Source organism: Pteronotus mesoamericanus, unplaced genomic scaffold (assembly GCF_021234165.1).
Source record: "Pteronotus mesoamericanus isolate MK-2021 breed Mesoamerican mustached bat unplaced genomic scaffold, CSHL_Meso_final contig_349, whole genome shotgun sequence".
Taxonomy (NCBI): domain Eukaryota; kingdom Metazoa; phylum Chordata; class Mammalia; order Chiroptera; family Mormoopidae; genus Pteronotus; species Pteronotus mesoamericanus.
Window position 1 is genome coordinate 1 of NW_026555138.1, and position 14,754 is coordinate 14,754.

General features: G+C 68.2%; 3 protein-coding genes and 1 non-coding gene across 4 annotated transcripts; all 4 read right to left on the bottom strand.

Annotated features, from left to right (window-relative positions):
* Nucleotides 1-78: 78 nt before the first annotated feature.
* CRACR2B (calcium release activated channel regulator 2B) lies at nt 79-3,096 on the bottom strand (the record flags this gene model as incomplete). Its single annotated transcript, XM_054576808.1, has 6 exons — nt 3,042-3,096; nt 1,618-1,808; nt 1,429-1,540; nt 816-996; nt 265-411; nt 79-169 (listed from the first exon to the last, which is right to left on the bottom strand). Coding segments are annotated over exons 2-6 (696 nt in total), but the record flags the coding sequence as incomplete, so codon positions are not given.
* A 1,670-nt stretch (nt 3,097-4,766) lies between these two features.
* Nucleotides 4,767-9,620, bottom strand: PNPLA2 (patatin like phospholipase domain containing 2). The gene is made up of 9 exons (XM_054576810.1): nt 9,276-9,620; nt 7,515-7,747; nt 7,366-7,431; nt 6,828-7,037; nt 6,468-6,528; nt 6,198-6,362; nt 5,833-5,965; nt 5,564-5,686; nt 4,767-5,478 (listed from the first exon to the last, which is right to left on the bottom strand). The coding sequence occupies exons 1-9, from the start codon at nt 9,478-9,480 to the stop codon at nt 5,208-5,210; spliced, it is 1,467 nt and encodes a 488-aa protein (XP_054432785.1). The 5' UTR covers nt 9,481-9,620; the 3' UTR covers nt 4,767-5,207.
* A 3,072-nt stretch (nt 9,621-12,692) lies between these two features.
* On the bottom strand, nt 12,693-14,745 carry RPLP2 (ribosomal protein lateral stalk subunit P2). Its single transcript, XM_054576778.1, has 5 exons — nt 14,612-14,745; nt 14,312-14,435; nt 13,746-13,794; nt 12,915-13,013; nt 12,693-12,811 (listed from the first exon to the last, which is right to left on the bottom strand). Exons 2-5 carry the CDS (start codon nt 14,432-14,434, stop codon nt 12,735-12,737), a joined length of 348 nt encoding a protein of 115 aa, XP_054432753.1. The 5' UTR covers nt 14,435; nt 14,612-14,745; the 3' UTR covers nt 12,693-12,734.
* On the bottom strand, nt 13,584-13,716 carry LOC129073156 (small nucleolar RNA SNORA52). Its single transcript, XR_008529417.1, has one exon. It is a non-coding gene; the product is annotated as a small nucleolar RNA SNORA52 (small nucleolar RNA).
* Nucleotides 14,746-14,754: the final 9 nt, after the last annotated feature.

The following is a 14,754-nucleotide window of genomic DNA, read 5'->3' on the forward strand; positions in this document are numbered from 1 at the left end:
GGGAGGCGGGGCCAGGAAGACGCGCGCGCTTGGGATTGGGCCCGGCGGGGCGGGGCGGGGGCGGGGCTAAGGGCCCACCTGACTCCGCAGGCGCTGGCGCTGCTCGCGCAGCTGCTGCTCCGTCTCCTCGTAGAGGCAGCGCACCTCCCTCTCGTGTTCGCTCTCCCGCCTTCGGGGGGCCCGGAGTGAGACGGCTAGCTGCTTAGAACCCCCCCGGCCCGCGCCTACCGCCCCCCGGAGCGCCGCCCCGCCCCCAGGCCTCACCGCCGCAGCGCCTGCTCCAGGCCGTCCCGCTCTCGGGCCGCCTCCTCCAGGCAGGCGGACGCTCGAATCAGAACGTCCTCGAAGTATCCCAGCAGCTCGGGCCGCTCGTGCTGCAGCCGCGTCCAGAGCGTCCGTGCGGCCCGCTGCCTGCAGGGGCGGGCAGGGACTGAAGCCGGAGTGGGGGCTCCGCGCCCGGCCTGAAGGCGACCTTCGCAGCCCCAGACAAGCCAGGCGCGTTTGCCGCATGTAGGGCTTCCCTCACGTGGGGGCTTTCGCCCCAGCCGGGACTCAAGGCTCAGCGAGGGGCCCTGGGTGCCTGCGTACGAGGCCCTGCGCCCGGCGCCACCCCTCCTCCCGGCTGCCGGGCTGCAGCCTCCGCAATGCAAATCCTGCGGGAAATCACGCCCGGCTCCTCCCAGGGCGCGGCAGCCGAGAGGGGCGGCAGGGCCAGACCGGGCTGGGGACCCTGCCCAGAGCAGACAGTGGGGCGAAGTGGACAGGCAGCAGGCGGGCAGAGGAGGGACCTGAGAACGGGACCCGCCCGGACTCACTCGCTCAGCACCCGGGCCACCCCGAGCTGCTCCAGTGCAGAGAAGAATCTCTCTTCCTCCTCCTCCTCCTCCTCCAGGGACCCCCCGGGGCCTTGCACCTCGGACCAGCCCGACTCAAAGGTTTCCTCGGAAGCCCGGGAGGGCAGCGTGCCCTGCGCCGACTCCACCCCCACAAACTTCCCTGTGGACATGGGGGAACAGAGAGAGAGAGAGAGGACCAGGACTGTGGGTTTCCACCCCAGCTCTGCCTGGCGCCGCTTGCCCCCCCAACATATCCTGCCCGTTCTCTGAGCCCAGTTTCCTGTTTTTCTTCCTTATCCTGGTTTGATTCTAGGCCTGGGAGTGGGAGGTGACAGCCGGGCTCAGGCCAAAATGGACAGCTGGCCCCCTGCCAGCCCACCTGGGTGGGGCGCAGGAGAGACAGTGGGGTGCAGGAGGGTCGGCTCCACACGGTCCGTGGCGCCTGCGTGCACAGGCATCCGTGTGTTGTCCAGCAGGGACAATGGAGAAGCACCAGCCACACTCTGTATGGGCTGTGGGCCCCATGGAGTCCCCGTGTGTGAAGGGAGGGTCGTGGGGTGAGGGTCTCGGTGGGGGCGAGGGAGGGGCTCACCCAGGCCGAGGCAGAACTCTCGGGCAGTGAGGAAGCCCGTGTGTGCCTGGTCCAGGCTTTCGAACACAGCCTCCAGCTGTTCCGGTGTGAGGAGCAGGTCGCTCTGCAAGCCCTGGCCAGACGGAGGGGCCGGGCTGAGTGGCCACAGGCAGCCCTGGGCCGGGCAGCCCCCTGGGACTGGGGACTCACCTGCAGGTCGTGCCGGGTGATGAAGCCCTTGGCCTCCTTGTCACACAGCAGGAAGAGCTCCTGGGCCTGGGCCAGCACGGCCGCCTGTGGCCCCGCGGAGCCCCCCTCTGCCTCCACTTCCTCCTCCTGGGCCTCCCCCGCCCTGGGCTCCCGGGGGCTGGCCATGAGGCTGGGGTCTCTGCCGCTGGGCGCTGTGAAACCAAGGGGCAGCCAGGGGCTGAGCAGAGCGCGGAGTAAATGAGCGGGGCAGGGGCTGGAGAGGCAGAGGGGGCGAAGTTCCGAGGGGGTTGCAGGCTCAGCGGGGCCCGGGGGGACCCAGCGTGGAGCGGAGGAAGGTGGAGGAAGGCGCAGCGCAGGTCCAGGAGGCCGGGCTGCTGGGAGGGCAGGGGGGACGCACACACTGGGTGGTGGTGCTGCAGGCACGGGTGTCATGGGTGGGGCGATGCTGGCTCGGGGCCCCCAGGGGCCGCCCAGGGAGCTGGAGGCTGCGGGCCCAGGGAGCAGCCCGAGAGAGGACTGGCTGGGGAGAGGGCAAGCTCCGGCCGGGCGGGGGGCGGGGGGCGCTGCGGAAGATCGTGTGGTGGGCTGTGAGGAGGGGGCTCCTGACCCCTGCGGGCAGGAGCTTGGGCGAGGGAGCTGAATGGGTCCTAAGTCGGGGACGGGGGCTGCCGGGCCGGGCCGAGCCGGGCCCGTGGGAGCGCTCGGCCCACCCTGCCAAAGCCTCTCCTCAGCCCCGCTGTGCCAGCTGGCAGGCGGGTTAGGCTCCTCCCGCCCTGCTGCAGCCCCTCCCACTACCGGCGCAGTTCCCCCTGGGGTGCAGGTGCCAGGTCCTGGCCTGGGACAGGGTGCCTTCCTGGCCCTTGTCAGGAATCCCCTAGATTCTAGGCTTAGCAGCCCCTTCCCGGGACTGGCCTCCTCCGGGGCCGGGAACTCCGCGGGCCGCCCTCCCTGCGGGCGCGCCCCGCCCCCTCATCGGAGGCACCTGTCTCCGCACCACGCCCTGCTCCCGGATTTTCCACCGCCGAACCCCAGTTTGTCGACCCCCCCCACCCCCGCACCTGGGCCTGGAGTCCTTCCCCCTCCGTTCAGAACAGTGATTCTCCACCCACCCTATTCCTGGGGACCTGAGAATAGATCTCCAAGGAGGACGGGTCTGAGGAGGGGCGACAGGAAGGGACCCGCAGCCGGAGACATCTCCCCCGCTTGCTGTCGCCTCACCCACGCGGCGCACCGCCCGACCGGTGGCTCGCGGGCTCCCCGGGACCAGAGGTCCATCCCAGCGGAAGCTGCGCTGCGACCGGACGCGGGAAGCAGGGAGGAAGGGCCGCCCGCGCCCCGCCCCGAGGGTCCCTAGAGTCCTCGACCGCCACGCGCAGGGAGCGGCGCGCCCGGCGGGAGGGCGGCAGGACCCGCCAGGCGCCTACCTGCGAGCTGCGCCGCGACCGCACCTGCCGCGCACCTGGCCTCTCCTCCCGGAAAGGCGGGCACGGTGGGCGACGTGGGCCGGCGCGGGGCGCAGGGCGAATCGGCTGCTGCTGCGCTGCAGGCACCGAGACCCCGGCGTGGGCCGGCCCCGGGCGGGGCGCCGCTGCTGCTGTCGCCCTGTCCCCGCCTCCCGGCGCGTCCGGGGCAGCCAGGCTCTGGGCCTCACTTCCCACCCGCCCTCGGCCTGGCGACCGCATCTTTGTGGCGGCGGAGTCCCAGCGCACGGCGGTGCCGGGATGACCCAGGCACCTGGGGATCCTTGCTGAGCAGGACCAAGGTGAGGAGGGGGACGCTGTCCTGAGGATCCCAATTTAAGGCGCCAAAAAGTGTGTGTAGGAAAACGCCAAGCAGGAAATAGACCACAATATTTCAGCGGTTATCTCTAGGAGTGAGGCGGCTTTTCCTTCCCTCCCTATACTTTCCCAGCTTGGTTGTTCCCATGTTTAAATAAGACACATGTGACATACTAGAAAATGACACTTAACAGCACAATCACCCGTGCGTGTGTGAGGGGGAGTGGTGGGTGGGTGGGGGTGGGCGGCCCGCACCTCAGCCGGCCCCCCACACCCGTATTGGGGCCCCATCCTGACCTGGGTTCTCCGGGGGCCAGGGCAGAGGGAAGGAGCTGGGGAGAGTCTGCGTGGGGCCTTCCTGCAGGGGGAGAAAACTTCATCCTCCCCCGGGGCCCCCCGCTGCGGCCGCCGCCTGGCCCCTGCACCCACCTGCGGGGCCTGGCCTCGCTGCAGGCAGGGCAGAGCCAGGGGCTGGAGGCCTCTGCTTCTTCAGGGGCCTGGGATCCTGCTGAGCTAGAACAGGTTGGGCTGATAGGACAGGACCTTGAGACCGCGAGGGGGGCGGCCCCTGGCACCCAGGAACACCAGGGACCTGCCCAGCCGGCTCGCCCAGTCCTGCAGTCCTACCACCAACCGTTATTGTTGGCTGGGGGCTGCCACCCCACACCTAGGCGGGGCGGGGGCGGTGTGTGCGGCAGGCGGGGCTGGGCTGGGCAAGACCGAGGGCTCTGGACAGCTAGCCAAGCGCCCGGCTGTCCCCGCGGCCCTGTTGGTCACCAAGGGGGGCCGGCCAAACTCCCTCTGATTACCCTGGGGCCGGGGACACTTTCAGGAAACAATGTCTCTCCCAGAGCGAGGTCCAGCTGCTTCACAGTCAGGGCCTGCCGGCGCCCTGTGCACACAGAGGCAGACAGGGAGCAGGAACGTGTGTGCATCTGGCCGGAGCGGCCTGGTTCGCGGTGACCAGGGAGGCCAGCACCTCACGCAGAGCCGTGGGCTGCGCACCCCAGGCGGAGCCGGCCCCCACGCCCGCTCAGGAGCCTCGCCCTCCACAGCCCCCGCCCTGTCACCGTGGAGCAGAGATAGCTGACGCCACCTTCTGTAAACAGGCCTTTGTTTTGTATTCAACGAGCATCTTGGCCCCAAGTGTTCCCACTGGCCCTTGGAAAGCTGCGCCCAAGGGTCGGCCGGCCGGCCTCAGCGCTGACGTGGGTCCCAGCCTAGGGAGGGGACGTGGCCCAGCAGGCCCGCGCGTGCCTTCGGGGGCACCCAGGCCTGAACGCCAGGCCCGGGGACGGGACCCTGGGAAGCCCTGACCCGAAGCGGCACCGACACGGGTCAGCTCGAGGGGCTCACGTACGCGGAGGACATGGGAGCTGAGCTTGGCCTTTATTACAGCTGCTTCAGGAAAATAAATAATCCTTCACACACCTTCTTCAGTAAAACGTGAAAAACTCAGCGGGAGGAGCAGCTACAAAGTTCTCAGGAGCAGGGCTGCCCTGACCACCACCGGGCGGCCCTGCCCTGGGAAGGGGCGCGCCTGGGAGGGGAGGGTAAGGCACGGGGAGGGGCCCTCTGCGGCTGGGGAGGGGTGCTCCACACCCCCGCCTGCTCAGTGCAGCTGGTGAGTGGTTGGTGAGGGGGTCGACAGCAAAGCCCCTTCTCGGGGCCTCCAGGGTCCCGATCTCTCTCTCCCAGGGCCACAGAGAGAGGCCGGGGAGCGGGGTCTCAGCCGGCCCCAGGGCCTGCCTCACGGGGCAGGGAAGCCGGGGGCCGCGCCCTCAGCACTGGGACCCAGGGGCCGGGAAGGGCTCAGCAAGGGGGCAAGCTGGGCGGGGGCTGCGGGGGCGCTGGGCTGGGCCCGGCAGGGGCGCACATGCGCAGGGCGTCCGGCGGGAAGGCCACGTTGGTGCAGAAGAGGCCCAGCAGCAGCTGGCGCTGGCACTCCTCCCACTTGGCCAGCGTGTCTGCCAGGGAGAGGTTGTTGCGCATCCAGCCGGGCAGCGCCTCGCAGTAGGCAGCGCAGGACAGCGGCACGGAGGGCAGCGACTGCGCGCGGCGCAGCTCCATCTGCTCCGACAGCCTGCGGGCAGAGGGCGCTTTAGTGCGGGGGGGTCTCTCCAGAGCGCAGCCGTGGCCCGCGGAGAGCAGGGCAGCCAGGCGCTCACCTGGAGGGCAGGTGGCTGCCCAGCTTCCTCTTGGCGCGCATCATCAGGTACTGGCAGATGCTGCCCGTCTGCTCCTTCATCCACCGGATGTCCTCGGGGACGTCGGGCAGCCACTCCAGCAAGCTGGGGGCGGGGGGCACGGCCTCGAGGCTAGCGCCCGGCTCCGCGCGCCCGCGGCCCCCCAGCCAGCTCTCCCTTCCCGGGGCCCGGCCCTCACGCCTGACCCCAAAGCCCGGGCATTCTCCCCTCCCGCCCCCCGCAGAGCGTACCGGATGGTGAAGGACACGGCGCTCTCCAGCGGCAGGGTGTAGGGCACCATCATGGCCGTGGCCAGACGCACGGGCAGCATGTTGGAGAGTGTGGTCAGCAGGTCCTTGGGCTCCACGCAGGCCTCCAGCAGGGCTGTGGGCGGGGTGCAGGAGCAAGGCTGACCCCCGAGGCGGGGGGTGGGGGGAGGTGGGGCGGGGGGCCGCCCTGTTCTGCTGCTCCACCCCCGCCCCAGGGCCTCCTCCCCCAGCCCACCCTCCCCCTCACGCAGAGCCGCGAGCCGCGTGCTGCAGGTGGAGGAGCCCCCACGCTCCCCGGAACCTCGCCCTCCGCAGACCACAAAGCAGCCGCGCCCCCGACAACGCACCCTCATTGAGCCGGGCAGGCAGATGTTCCAGGATGGGATCTTCCCCGGGTGGCTGCAAGTGGCCCTCCCCACGAGCCCTCTCCACTGCCGCCTCATCCTCATCCTGGCGGACAGCGGGGCGGGCGGGCGGCAGTGCCAGCAGGGGGTTGGGTCGGTTCAGGAGGCCTGGGTGGGGAGGATGGAAACCCGCGTGGTCAGCGCAGGGGAGGGAGAGGCGGTGACGCAGAGCCCCACACCAACCCTGGGGGGCGGGGCCTGGCCCCCACGCACCGTTTCTCCGCAGAAAGCGCAGGCCGTCCCGATAGCCCTGCTTGCACATCTCTCGCAGCACCTGAGCCAGGGCACAGATACACAGGAGCCGAGAGTCAGATGCACCGCTGTTCCGCCCTTAGACGTCCCCGCAGACCCTGCCCCTGCCCACCACTAAGCTAACGGATCTAGGACAAGATCCAGGCTGGACAGAGGCTGGAGACGTTGTCCCCCAGGGGAGAGGTCACGCGGGTCACAGGCTTCGTCCCCAGGCCTCAGAAGGGCTTGTCCAGCTCCCCATCCCACCCTGGGCACTCAGCAGAGGCCGCACGGGCAGCCTGCTCTCCCAGCGGCAGGCCGCAGTGCCCCAGAGCGGCTCACCAGGGGCTCGGGTGGAAACAGGGCCTTGGAGAGGCGGTAGAGGTTGCGCAGGTTGAACTGGATGCTGGTGTTGGTCACCCGGAGCTCGTGGATGTTGGTGGAGCTGTCCTGGGGGCAGATGTCGCTCTCACCCGAGAAGGGGGACACCGTGATGGTGTTCTTCAGCTCATAGAGCGGCAGGTTGTCCGAGATGCCACCGTCCACGTAGCGCTGAGGTGGCAGGGACACAGGGTCGTGTGGCGAGGAAACTGCAGGGCGTGCCGGCCCCCCCGGGGGCCCCGCCTGGGGGCTGTCTCACTGGAGCCTTTTACGCACTAGGCACTGGCCACGGGCCCGCCGGGTGCTGAGGGGTAGCCGGGGGGTGGGGGGAGCTAGAGGAAGTGCACAGGGACACAGGGCGGGCCTGGCTCTTGAGCAACTCTGGGGAAGTGAGGTAAGAGGCAGCGGCAGGAGCGAGGGGCTAGGGGCACAGACAGCTTCCTGCACCCCCTCCCACCGCCCCCAGCAGTCTCCCAGGGAAGGTGCCCGGGGCACTTACCACCCCCCGGAAGGTGGGAGGGATGAGGCCACAGTACACAGGGATGAAGGTGCTGCAGACGTTGGCCTGCGGTGCCGGGGCAGAGAGGGGCGGTGAGCAGGGCCTCCGGGGGGCAGCCGTGCCCTCCGCCCGACCCCACCAGGGCCCACCTGGATGAGCTCATCCTTGGAGCTGAAGTTGTATATGATGACATTCTTGCCATCGGAGACGCGGGTCAGGGAGATGCCCAGGCGCCCGCTGGCACACTCATGGCTGTCGGCAGGCAGAGTTTTCACCAGGCAGCCACGGATGGTCTTCACCAGGTTGAAAGAGGGGTGCAGTGGGCCCAGGAACCGCTTCCGGGCTTCCTTAGACACCTCGATGATGTTGGCACCGGCCTCGCCTGGGGCAGGAGGGCCAAGGATCAGGGGCCAGCAGTCCTGGCTTCCGCACACCGCTGCGGCTCCATGCCCAGAGTCCCAGGGCGCACTGACTCATGGCCTCCCGCCCCCCTGGAGGACTCTCAGTGTCCACCGGGGGGGCCTGACCCACGGTTGGGACTTTTGCCACCTGCCCCTGAAGAGAGAGAGGCAGCCACCACCCCTGGGAGGGCAGATGACGGGGCTGGCCAGCTGGGGCCGGGCCTGCCCTCTGCCCGGCGTTTCCCAACAGTCTGCTGTGACCCATGAGTCACCGGGCCTGGCCTCCCGTGGCGCTCAGCCCAGAAGGGGGGCAGGCAGAGGCTCAACTCTGGCCAGCACAGCCGTTACCCACTTGGCCAGACCCACAAAGCCCAGTGCAGCCCCGAGGTCCCACAGGCCCAGCAGCAGCATGAGGCTGGAAATAGTGGGGTCCCAATGCTCAGGTCGGGAGTGGGCAGCGTGGGGCCAGCACCTGCCACACTGCGGGGCTCCCCCTGCCCAAACCGCAAGTGAGAAAGAGGTTTCTTGGGAGTGGGGTGGGGAGGTGCTATGGAGCCACGTCCCCCCCAGAGCGCCAGGGGCCTAGGTATGTCCCAAGGCCAGCATGGGGGCTGAGAGCCCTGGTCTGGGGGGCCGCCGTGGTGGATCCCCCTTCCCAAGAATTGGAGTCAAGCTCCTACCCGACCCTCTTAGGACAAAGGTCATAGGAAGGAGGCATGGAGAACCCTGCCCGGGCTCCTGCTGGGAGGGCACTGATGACCCCTCTGTCACCTTGGCTGCCAGGGGAGCCTGGGGGCTGGGCAGTGTGTCCAGGGCTCCTGAAGTACCGTAAACACAACTGACAGGCACCGCAGGAAGGGCGTGGGGACAGTGGACTCAGACCTCTGCGCTCCAACTATGGGGCAGGAGAGTCCAGAAACACCTGCCGCCCCGAGGAAGGGGCCAAAACGGGGGGCCACAGCTGGGGACCCCGGCCCACAGTTGGCGGTGTGCAAGGAGGAAGAGGGTGGCGGAGAGCTTGCCACGGCCAGGCCTGACCTGCCTGGCTCTTGCTCCAGGGACCCTTGGGAAGCATCGGGCTACACTGCCCAGACGTTCTCTAAGAGGCCACCCCCAAACCAGGCCCCAGGCCATGGCAGCCAGGAATGCTATAGTCCCAGGACACAGTGACCGCTAGCACCTCGTCGGGGCACCAAGCCCGGTCCGGGTGAGGGGGCAGTTTAGGCTCCTCCTCCTACTCTCACAGTCCCGCCCACGAGTTAATGTCTCTTTCCAATGAAATAGCGTCTGATGCACCTGCCCGCCCCCACCTCCTGCTCTAGAGGCGGCCTCGGCCCCAGAAGCGCGCCAGGCCGGGGTACCCCGGGAACAAAACAAGCTAGGCCCCGCCCCCAGGCCGGGGCTGGGGCCGGGATTGTGCCCGCGGCCTGGGTCCGGCTTTCCAGCGCCGGATGGAGGGGCGCTGTGCGCATGAACATCCACCCGGCCCTGCCCGCCGGCCCAGCTCACCCAGGCAGGCCCCGGTGACCAGCGCCGTGGCCGTGAGAGCCCCGGCCGAGGCGCCATAGATGTGCGTGGCGTTGGCCACCAGGAAGGGCGCGTGCTCGCGGAGGCAGGAAGCTACGCCGATGTGGTAGACGCCGAGGAAACCGCAGCCCGCGAACGAGATGTTCCAAGTCGTCTCCCGGGGGAACGTCGCTTCCTTAGGAAACATCGCGGCGGCCCGCCGGCCGGGACTCCCCGGCGGCCAGCCTCGTTGTGCACTGTTTGCTTGCCGATCGGCCTGGATCCGGCCGCCGGTCCGCGGTCGCTCTCAGGGTCCCCGCCCGCGGAGGCGGCGACGCTGCTCAAGGCAGCGGCAAAGGCGGTGTTTTTAGGAGTGGGTGGGCGGGGCCGGCGCGGGGCGGGGCCTGCACACGCGGCCCAATCAGAGCATGCGGGGAACGGCCGCGCCTTCCGGGGCCCTGGAGCTCCGCCCCCTCCCTGAAGGCCCCGCCCCCGGGCCTGGGACCCCATTCCGCCACTGTCAGAGCCTCCGGGCCCTGAACAGCAGACAGCGGTGACCCTGTCAAAGACAGCGACCAGACCCCTGGCCTCCTGCCGTCCCCCCTGCTCCCCATCGTGGGCGGCGGAGAGGATACACAGTGGCCTAACCGTGTGAGGAAGAGCAAGCTCAGGCCCAGGCCCTCCGGAGTTTGGGAGCCTGGGAGCCTCGGGGCCTCGTGCAAACCTGGACACTCGCGAGGGGAGGGCCTTGATGTTTGGGCAGCCGGCGCCTCCTCCTTCGTGGTCCATCTACAACACCCACTCCCCAGGCCAGGGACTCCCAGGACCCACGACTCATCCACAGACCAACCCATAGACATCCAGGACTGGATGTGAATCACAAACAACTAACCTCAAGAGCGAACACCAGCTCCTGGGACGATACGTGCTGTCTGCGCCCCAGCCCTGCCCCCGCGCGGCCCCTCGCACCTGGGCACTAACCTGGGTTCTACCTGCGTCCTATCCCGGCTTCTCAGGCTGTGCTACTTGTGTATGACTTGGGCCCTGCCCCACCCCTGCTAATTGCCCCAGCCGGTGGAGCACTGGGTGATGTCACCCTCCACCCCTGTTCCGCATTCTTCTCCTGGATTGTTGTGGGGAGCAGGCCTAGCCTGGCTGGGGCCGGGGGCACCCTTGCACCTCACGCCGGGGCTGGCCTGCGCTGGGGCCCGGGGGGAGGCCACACATCCGTCTCCTCCAAGCAACCCCTCCCCAGGCAGGAGCTCAGGTCGGGGGCCCAGCGGGTGCCGGGCCGCAGCCCCTGCCCAGCCCGGGGCCAGGCCCCAACGTCAGAGCAGGGCCTCCCCAGGACGTGGCTATCTGGGGTCACACTGTGCGGCCTGGTCCTCAGCCACTGCTTCGAGGCACCCGCCCATACTGAGCACAGGGCAGAGTGGTGAACAGTCAACCCAGCCCCAGCCCTACTGGGCAAGGAAGGGAGCAGATGTTCACCTAAATTCAGAATGAGGAGAAAAACGAGGTGACAGGGCGTGTGGGTGCTGTTACCTCAGGAAGGGGCTCAGGGTCGCCCACCCAGGCTGCTACACGCCGTGTGCAAGTGCCTGGGGTCGGGGAGCGAGGGGGATAGAGAGGAGGGAATGGGCCTGAGCGCTGGGACAGAGGAAGCAGGGGGTCTTAGTGAATGAACCTGACTTACAGACTTGTCCTCTCTGCACAGGGGACCCCCCCCAAAGCCTTGGATGCAGGTACAGTGCAGAGGGTGCTGCCCCATCAAGCTAGTCGGAGCCCCCTGATGACTGAGCCCTTGGGGATGCCACTGGAGGCAGCGGGGGGGTGGGGCGGCAAAGGTTGTGGCACCGTGGGGACAGGGCAGAGCCCCAAAGCCAGCCTGGGAAGAGGGGGGCTGGGCAGTGCAGGCCAAGCCAGGGACTGAAGGAGGCCCGCCCTCAACCTGCTCCAAGGAGGGCTGGGCCCTAGCCCTGCCGGCTTCCCTGGGACAGCAGGGCCTTGGGGCTGGTACCGCCCCAGTGCAGCGAGGCCTCTGCCCCCATTTCCACACCAGGGTTGAACTGTTTTGAGTGCACGTCCCTCCCTCCGGGCCTCTGGGACCTTCAGCTCTGGATCTGGGAACAGGGTGGCCTTTCCTGGAACCCTGGCGGGGGGTGGGAGGAACCCCTGGTGCCTGGCGTGCGGTGGTTGCGCCAGGCGGGTTCGCCCCAACCCCCAGTGTCCTCTGGCCCACACAGGGCCCTTCCCTTCAAGGTCCCAGGGTCGCATTGCGAGCCCTGCCCTGGACCCTGGGTCCACTTCTCAGTGGGGTCTCCTACCCCGGCCTGGGACAGGGGACCCCCCACCCCACACACTGCTCCTCCCCTCCCAGCACATGCCCCTAGGACCTGTGCAGTGGTCCTTGCTTCCCCGGACCCCATGTCCCACCCACCCAGGAGCATAGCTTCCACCTGCGCCCACAAAGCCCAGGTCCCACCCTAGTCCCACTGCTCGGCCTCCCTCCCCTCACCCCCCAAGCTCACTCCTGCCCTAGGGCCTCCCCCACCCGCTCCTCTTCTCATTACTTTTCCGGAGAGCTCCAGCCAACAGGCGGAGGCCCGCCGCTGACCCAGAGCCTCCGGACGGATGGGGGAGTTGATGCCTGCTGGGGACCTGGTACTGGTGGGCAGAGGTGAAGGCTCAGGAGGCCGCCAACAGCGGCAGGCCACGGCAGCAGCTGGGTGGGCGAAGGGAAGGCCTCCACCCTGAGCCACACTTCAGGCCAGGGCCCACCGCAAGGGACCCTGTGAGCCCACGGCCCCAGGGGGCACACCTGCCCACAGGACTCCCCTATCTGCCCGACAGCAGGGGAAACCGAGCTCAGAGGCGCTAAGTGACTGCCCAAGATGCTCAGAGGTTAAGGCAGAGGGGGGGGCACTGGCTTGAAAACTGGACCCGGCCCCATAGGGAAGGAAACCCAGGGGTCATGTGCCCAGCCTCTTGTGTAACAAAGAGGCTACCGGCGTCAGGGGAGCCACTGGCCTCTGCCCTCCTCAGAGCAGCAGAGACCACGAACCGCTGCTCGGACTGACTTGAGCGAGAGAAACACGGATTTGCTCCACCTGTTTATGCCCTTACTGGTAGATTCTGTGCGCCATGAGTGGGGTCAAACCGGCACCTTAGGAGTATCAGGGGACATGCTACCCGAATGACCTACCCATTGTTCTGGAAAGTTTCCTGGTGTCCCTGCAGGCGTCACTCCCTGGGAAACCCCCGGGAGCCAGGACAACAACCAGGAAGGGGCCCCCAACCCAGGCACTCCTTCGCACCAGACCCCTTCCTCCCGAGCCCCCCAGCCAGCCCCTCCCGCCGTGGGCTCCACCCGCCCTGCAGCGAGGCCAGGCTCTGACACACACTCACAGGCCCTCAAGATTTTATACATAAAAAGGGTTTTATTTGCAGGGGAACGAGACTCTAATCGAACAAGCCGAAGCCCATGTCGTCGTCCGACTCTTCCGACTCCTCCTTCTTCTCGTCCTTCTTCTCCTCCACTGTGGGGGCAAGACCGCAGTGGGTGAGCGAGGGCCTCACGGCAGGCCGGGCGCCCCAACACCCCGGTGCACCCACAGCAGCGGCTGCCCAGCCTCCCCTTACCTGCAGCTGGGGCAGAACCAGCAGCAGGAGCGGCCGTCCCTGGGGCGGCGGAGACGGCCACAGGTGTGCCAGCCGGGACGCTGGCCAGCTTGCCAATACCTGCCAGGACCAGAGAAGGGGGGTGAGGCTCAGCCTGCAGGCCCCTGGAGAGGGGCGAAGACACGGGCTGCCCACTGCTGGTGTTGGGGGCGGGGGCAGGCAGTCTGTCAGACAAGAGGCTCTGCCGCACCCACCCCTGCCCCCTGGGATCCAGGAACTTGACTTCTAAGAATTGATCCACGAGAAGCTGGGAGCCGGGCCACAGTCCCCACCCTGCGGTCGAGCTGGACAAACACGTCTGTAGCTCGGCGAGGACCTAGCCTGCGGCCGGTGTCCAGACTCTTGTTTCCCGCAGCAACTCAGATGAGGCTCCTGGCTGGGCGGGCCCTGGCCTGTCACGTGCCCAGGGGCAGGAACGGCTGCTCCAACAGCTAGACTTCCACACAAGCCTCCTCCACTCCAGCCTGATGTCCCCCGGAAACAGTCCGCCCAGCCAAAGAGGGCAGGAGACTGGCCCCCCGACACCCCGCCCTACAGAGCGCACCGCGAGGCTTGTTTACAAAGGCCGGTTCCCGACCACAGGGCGGCGAGGCCCAGGGAGCGCGGGCGCCCCCTAGCGCCACGTCCCTCGCGTGTCCAGAAGCGCGCGCACGCGAGCCCACAGCCGCTGAGCTCACGCCTCCCGGCGTCGCTACCAGGGTACTCTGGTCCACAAGCGAAGCCTGGCAGGCCACCGCTGACCAGCAGGCATTAGAATGGACCGTGACGACGAGGGCCACCGCCCCATCTCACCCTGGGCGATGACGTCTTCGATGTTCTTGCCGTTCAGCTCACTGATGACCTAGGGCAGAAAGCCACGGCCGGGTGAGCGGAGACCCCACCCGAGCCTCCCCCCTGCGGCGGGGCAGCGCGGGCCGGGACCCGGAGGGCACGCCCAGGCCCCGCCGCCAGAACACTAGCTACTGCCCGCACGTGGGTTCCCACAGCTAGGCTGCCCGCGGACTCCACTCGTTCCGAAAACTCCCCGCCGAGGAACGAACGCACAACACCCGAGTTTATGCCCGCTCCGTCTCAAAGTAACACTGCGAGCTAAGTGAAAAAGGATGGCTTTAAAATAGTCGTTTCTTACAAAAAGAGGGTCAACTGAAGACTTTTCAATTACACAGGATTCGCGTTGTGCTTCTACGAAGGCCATGCTGGCCCGGGCTTTGCCTCACAAGCGTTCTGCGTCCTTGGGGCAGTATCAGGGTCCCCCAAAGGCACAGCCCCCCAAAACTGGGCTTTGGGCCCAGAGAACACTCGGGTCGGGTAGGAGAGAAACCCCCTAGTGCCGAGTGCCCGCCTGGCGGGGCGTCTACCTTGTTGAGCCGGTCGTCATCCGCCTCGATGCCCACACTGTCCAAGATCTTCTTGATGTCCTTGGCGCTGGGAGACGAATTGCCCCCGAGGGCGGCCAGGAGATAGGAGGCAACGTAGCGCATCCTGAAGGGACAGGGCCGCAGCGTGACCCGGAGGCCTCCCGCCCCACCCCGGCCCGGGCGCGGCCGCAGCACGCGGACCGGCTCGCGGGCCCTCACCGAGGCCCGCCCCGCTTCGCACCCTGCTGGCCCGCGAGAGCCCCCGCCCGGCCCGCGGAGTGGCCGGACCGCCACACTCACTCGACGGCGGCGAAGAGGCCTAGCGCGTGCAACCTCGGCGGCGTCAGGCAGGGAAAGGAAGGCGCCGGCGACGGGGGCGGGGGTAATCCGCTACCCAGAAGCCTCCGGGGCCTACGTGCAGTACCCCGTGAGGGCGCCTGCGA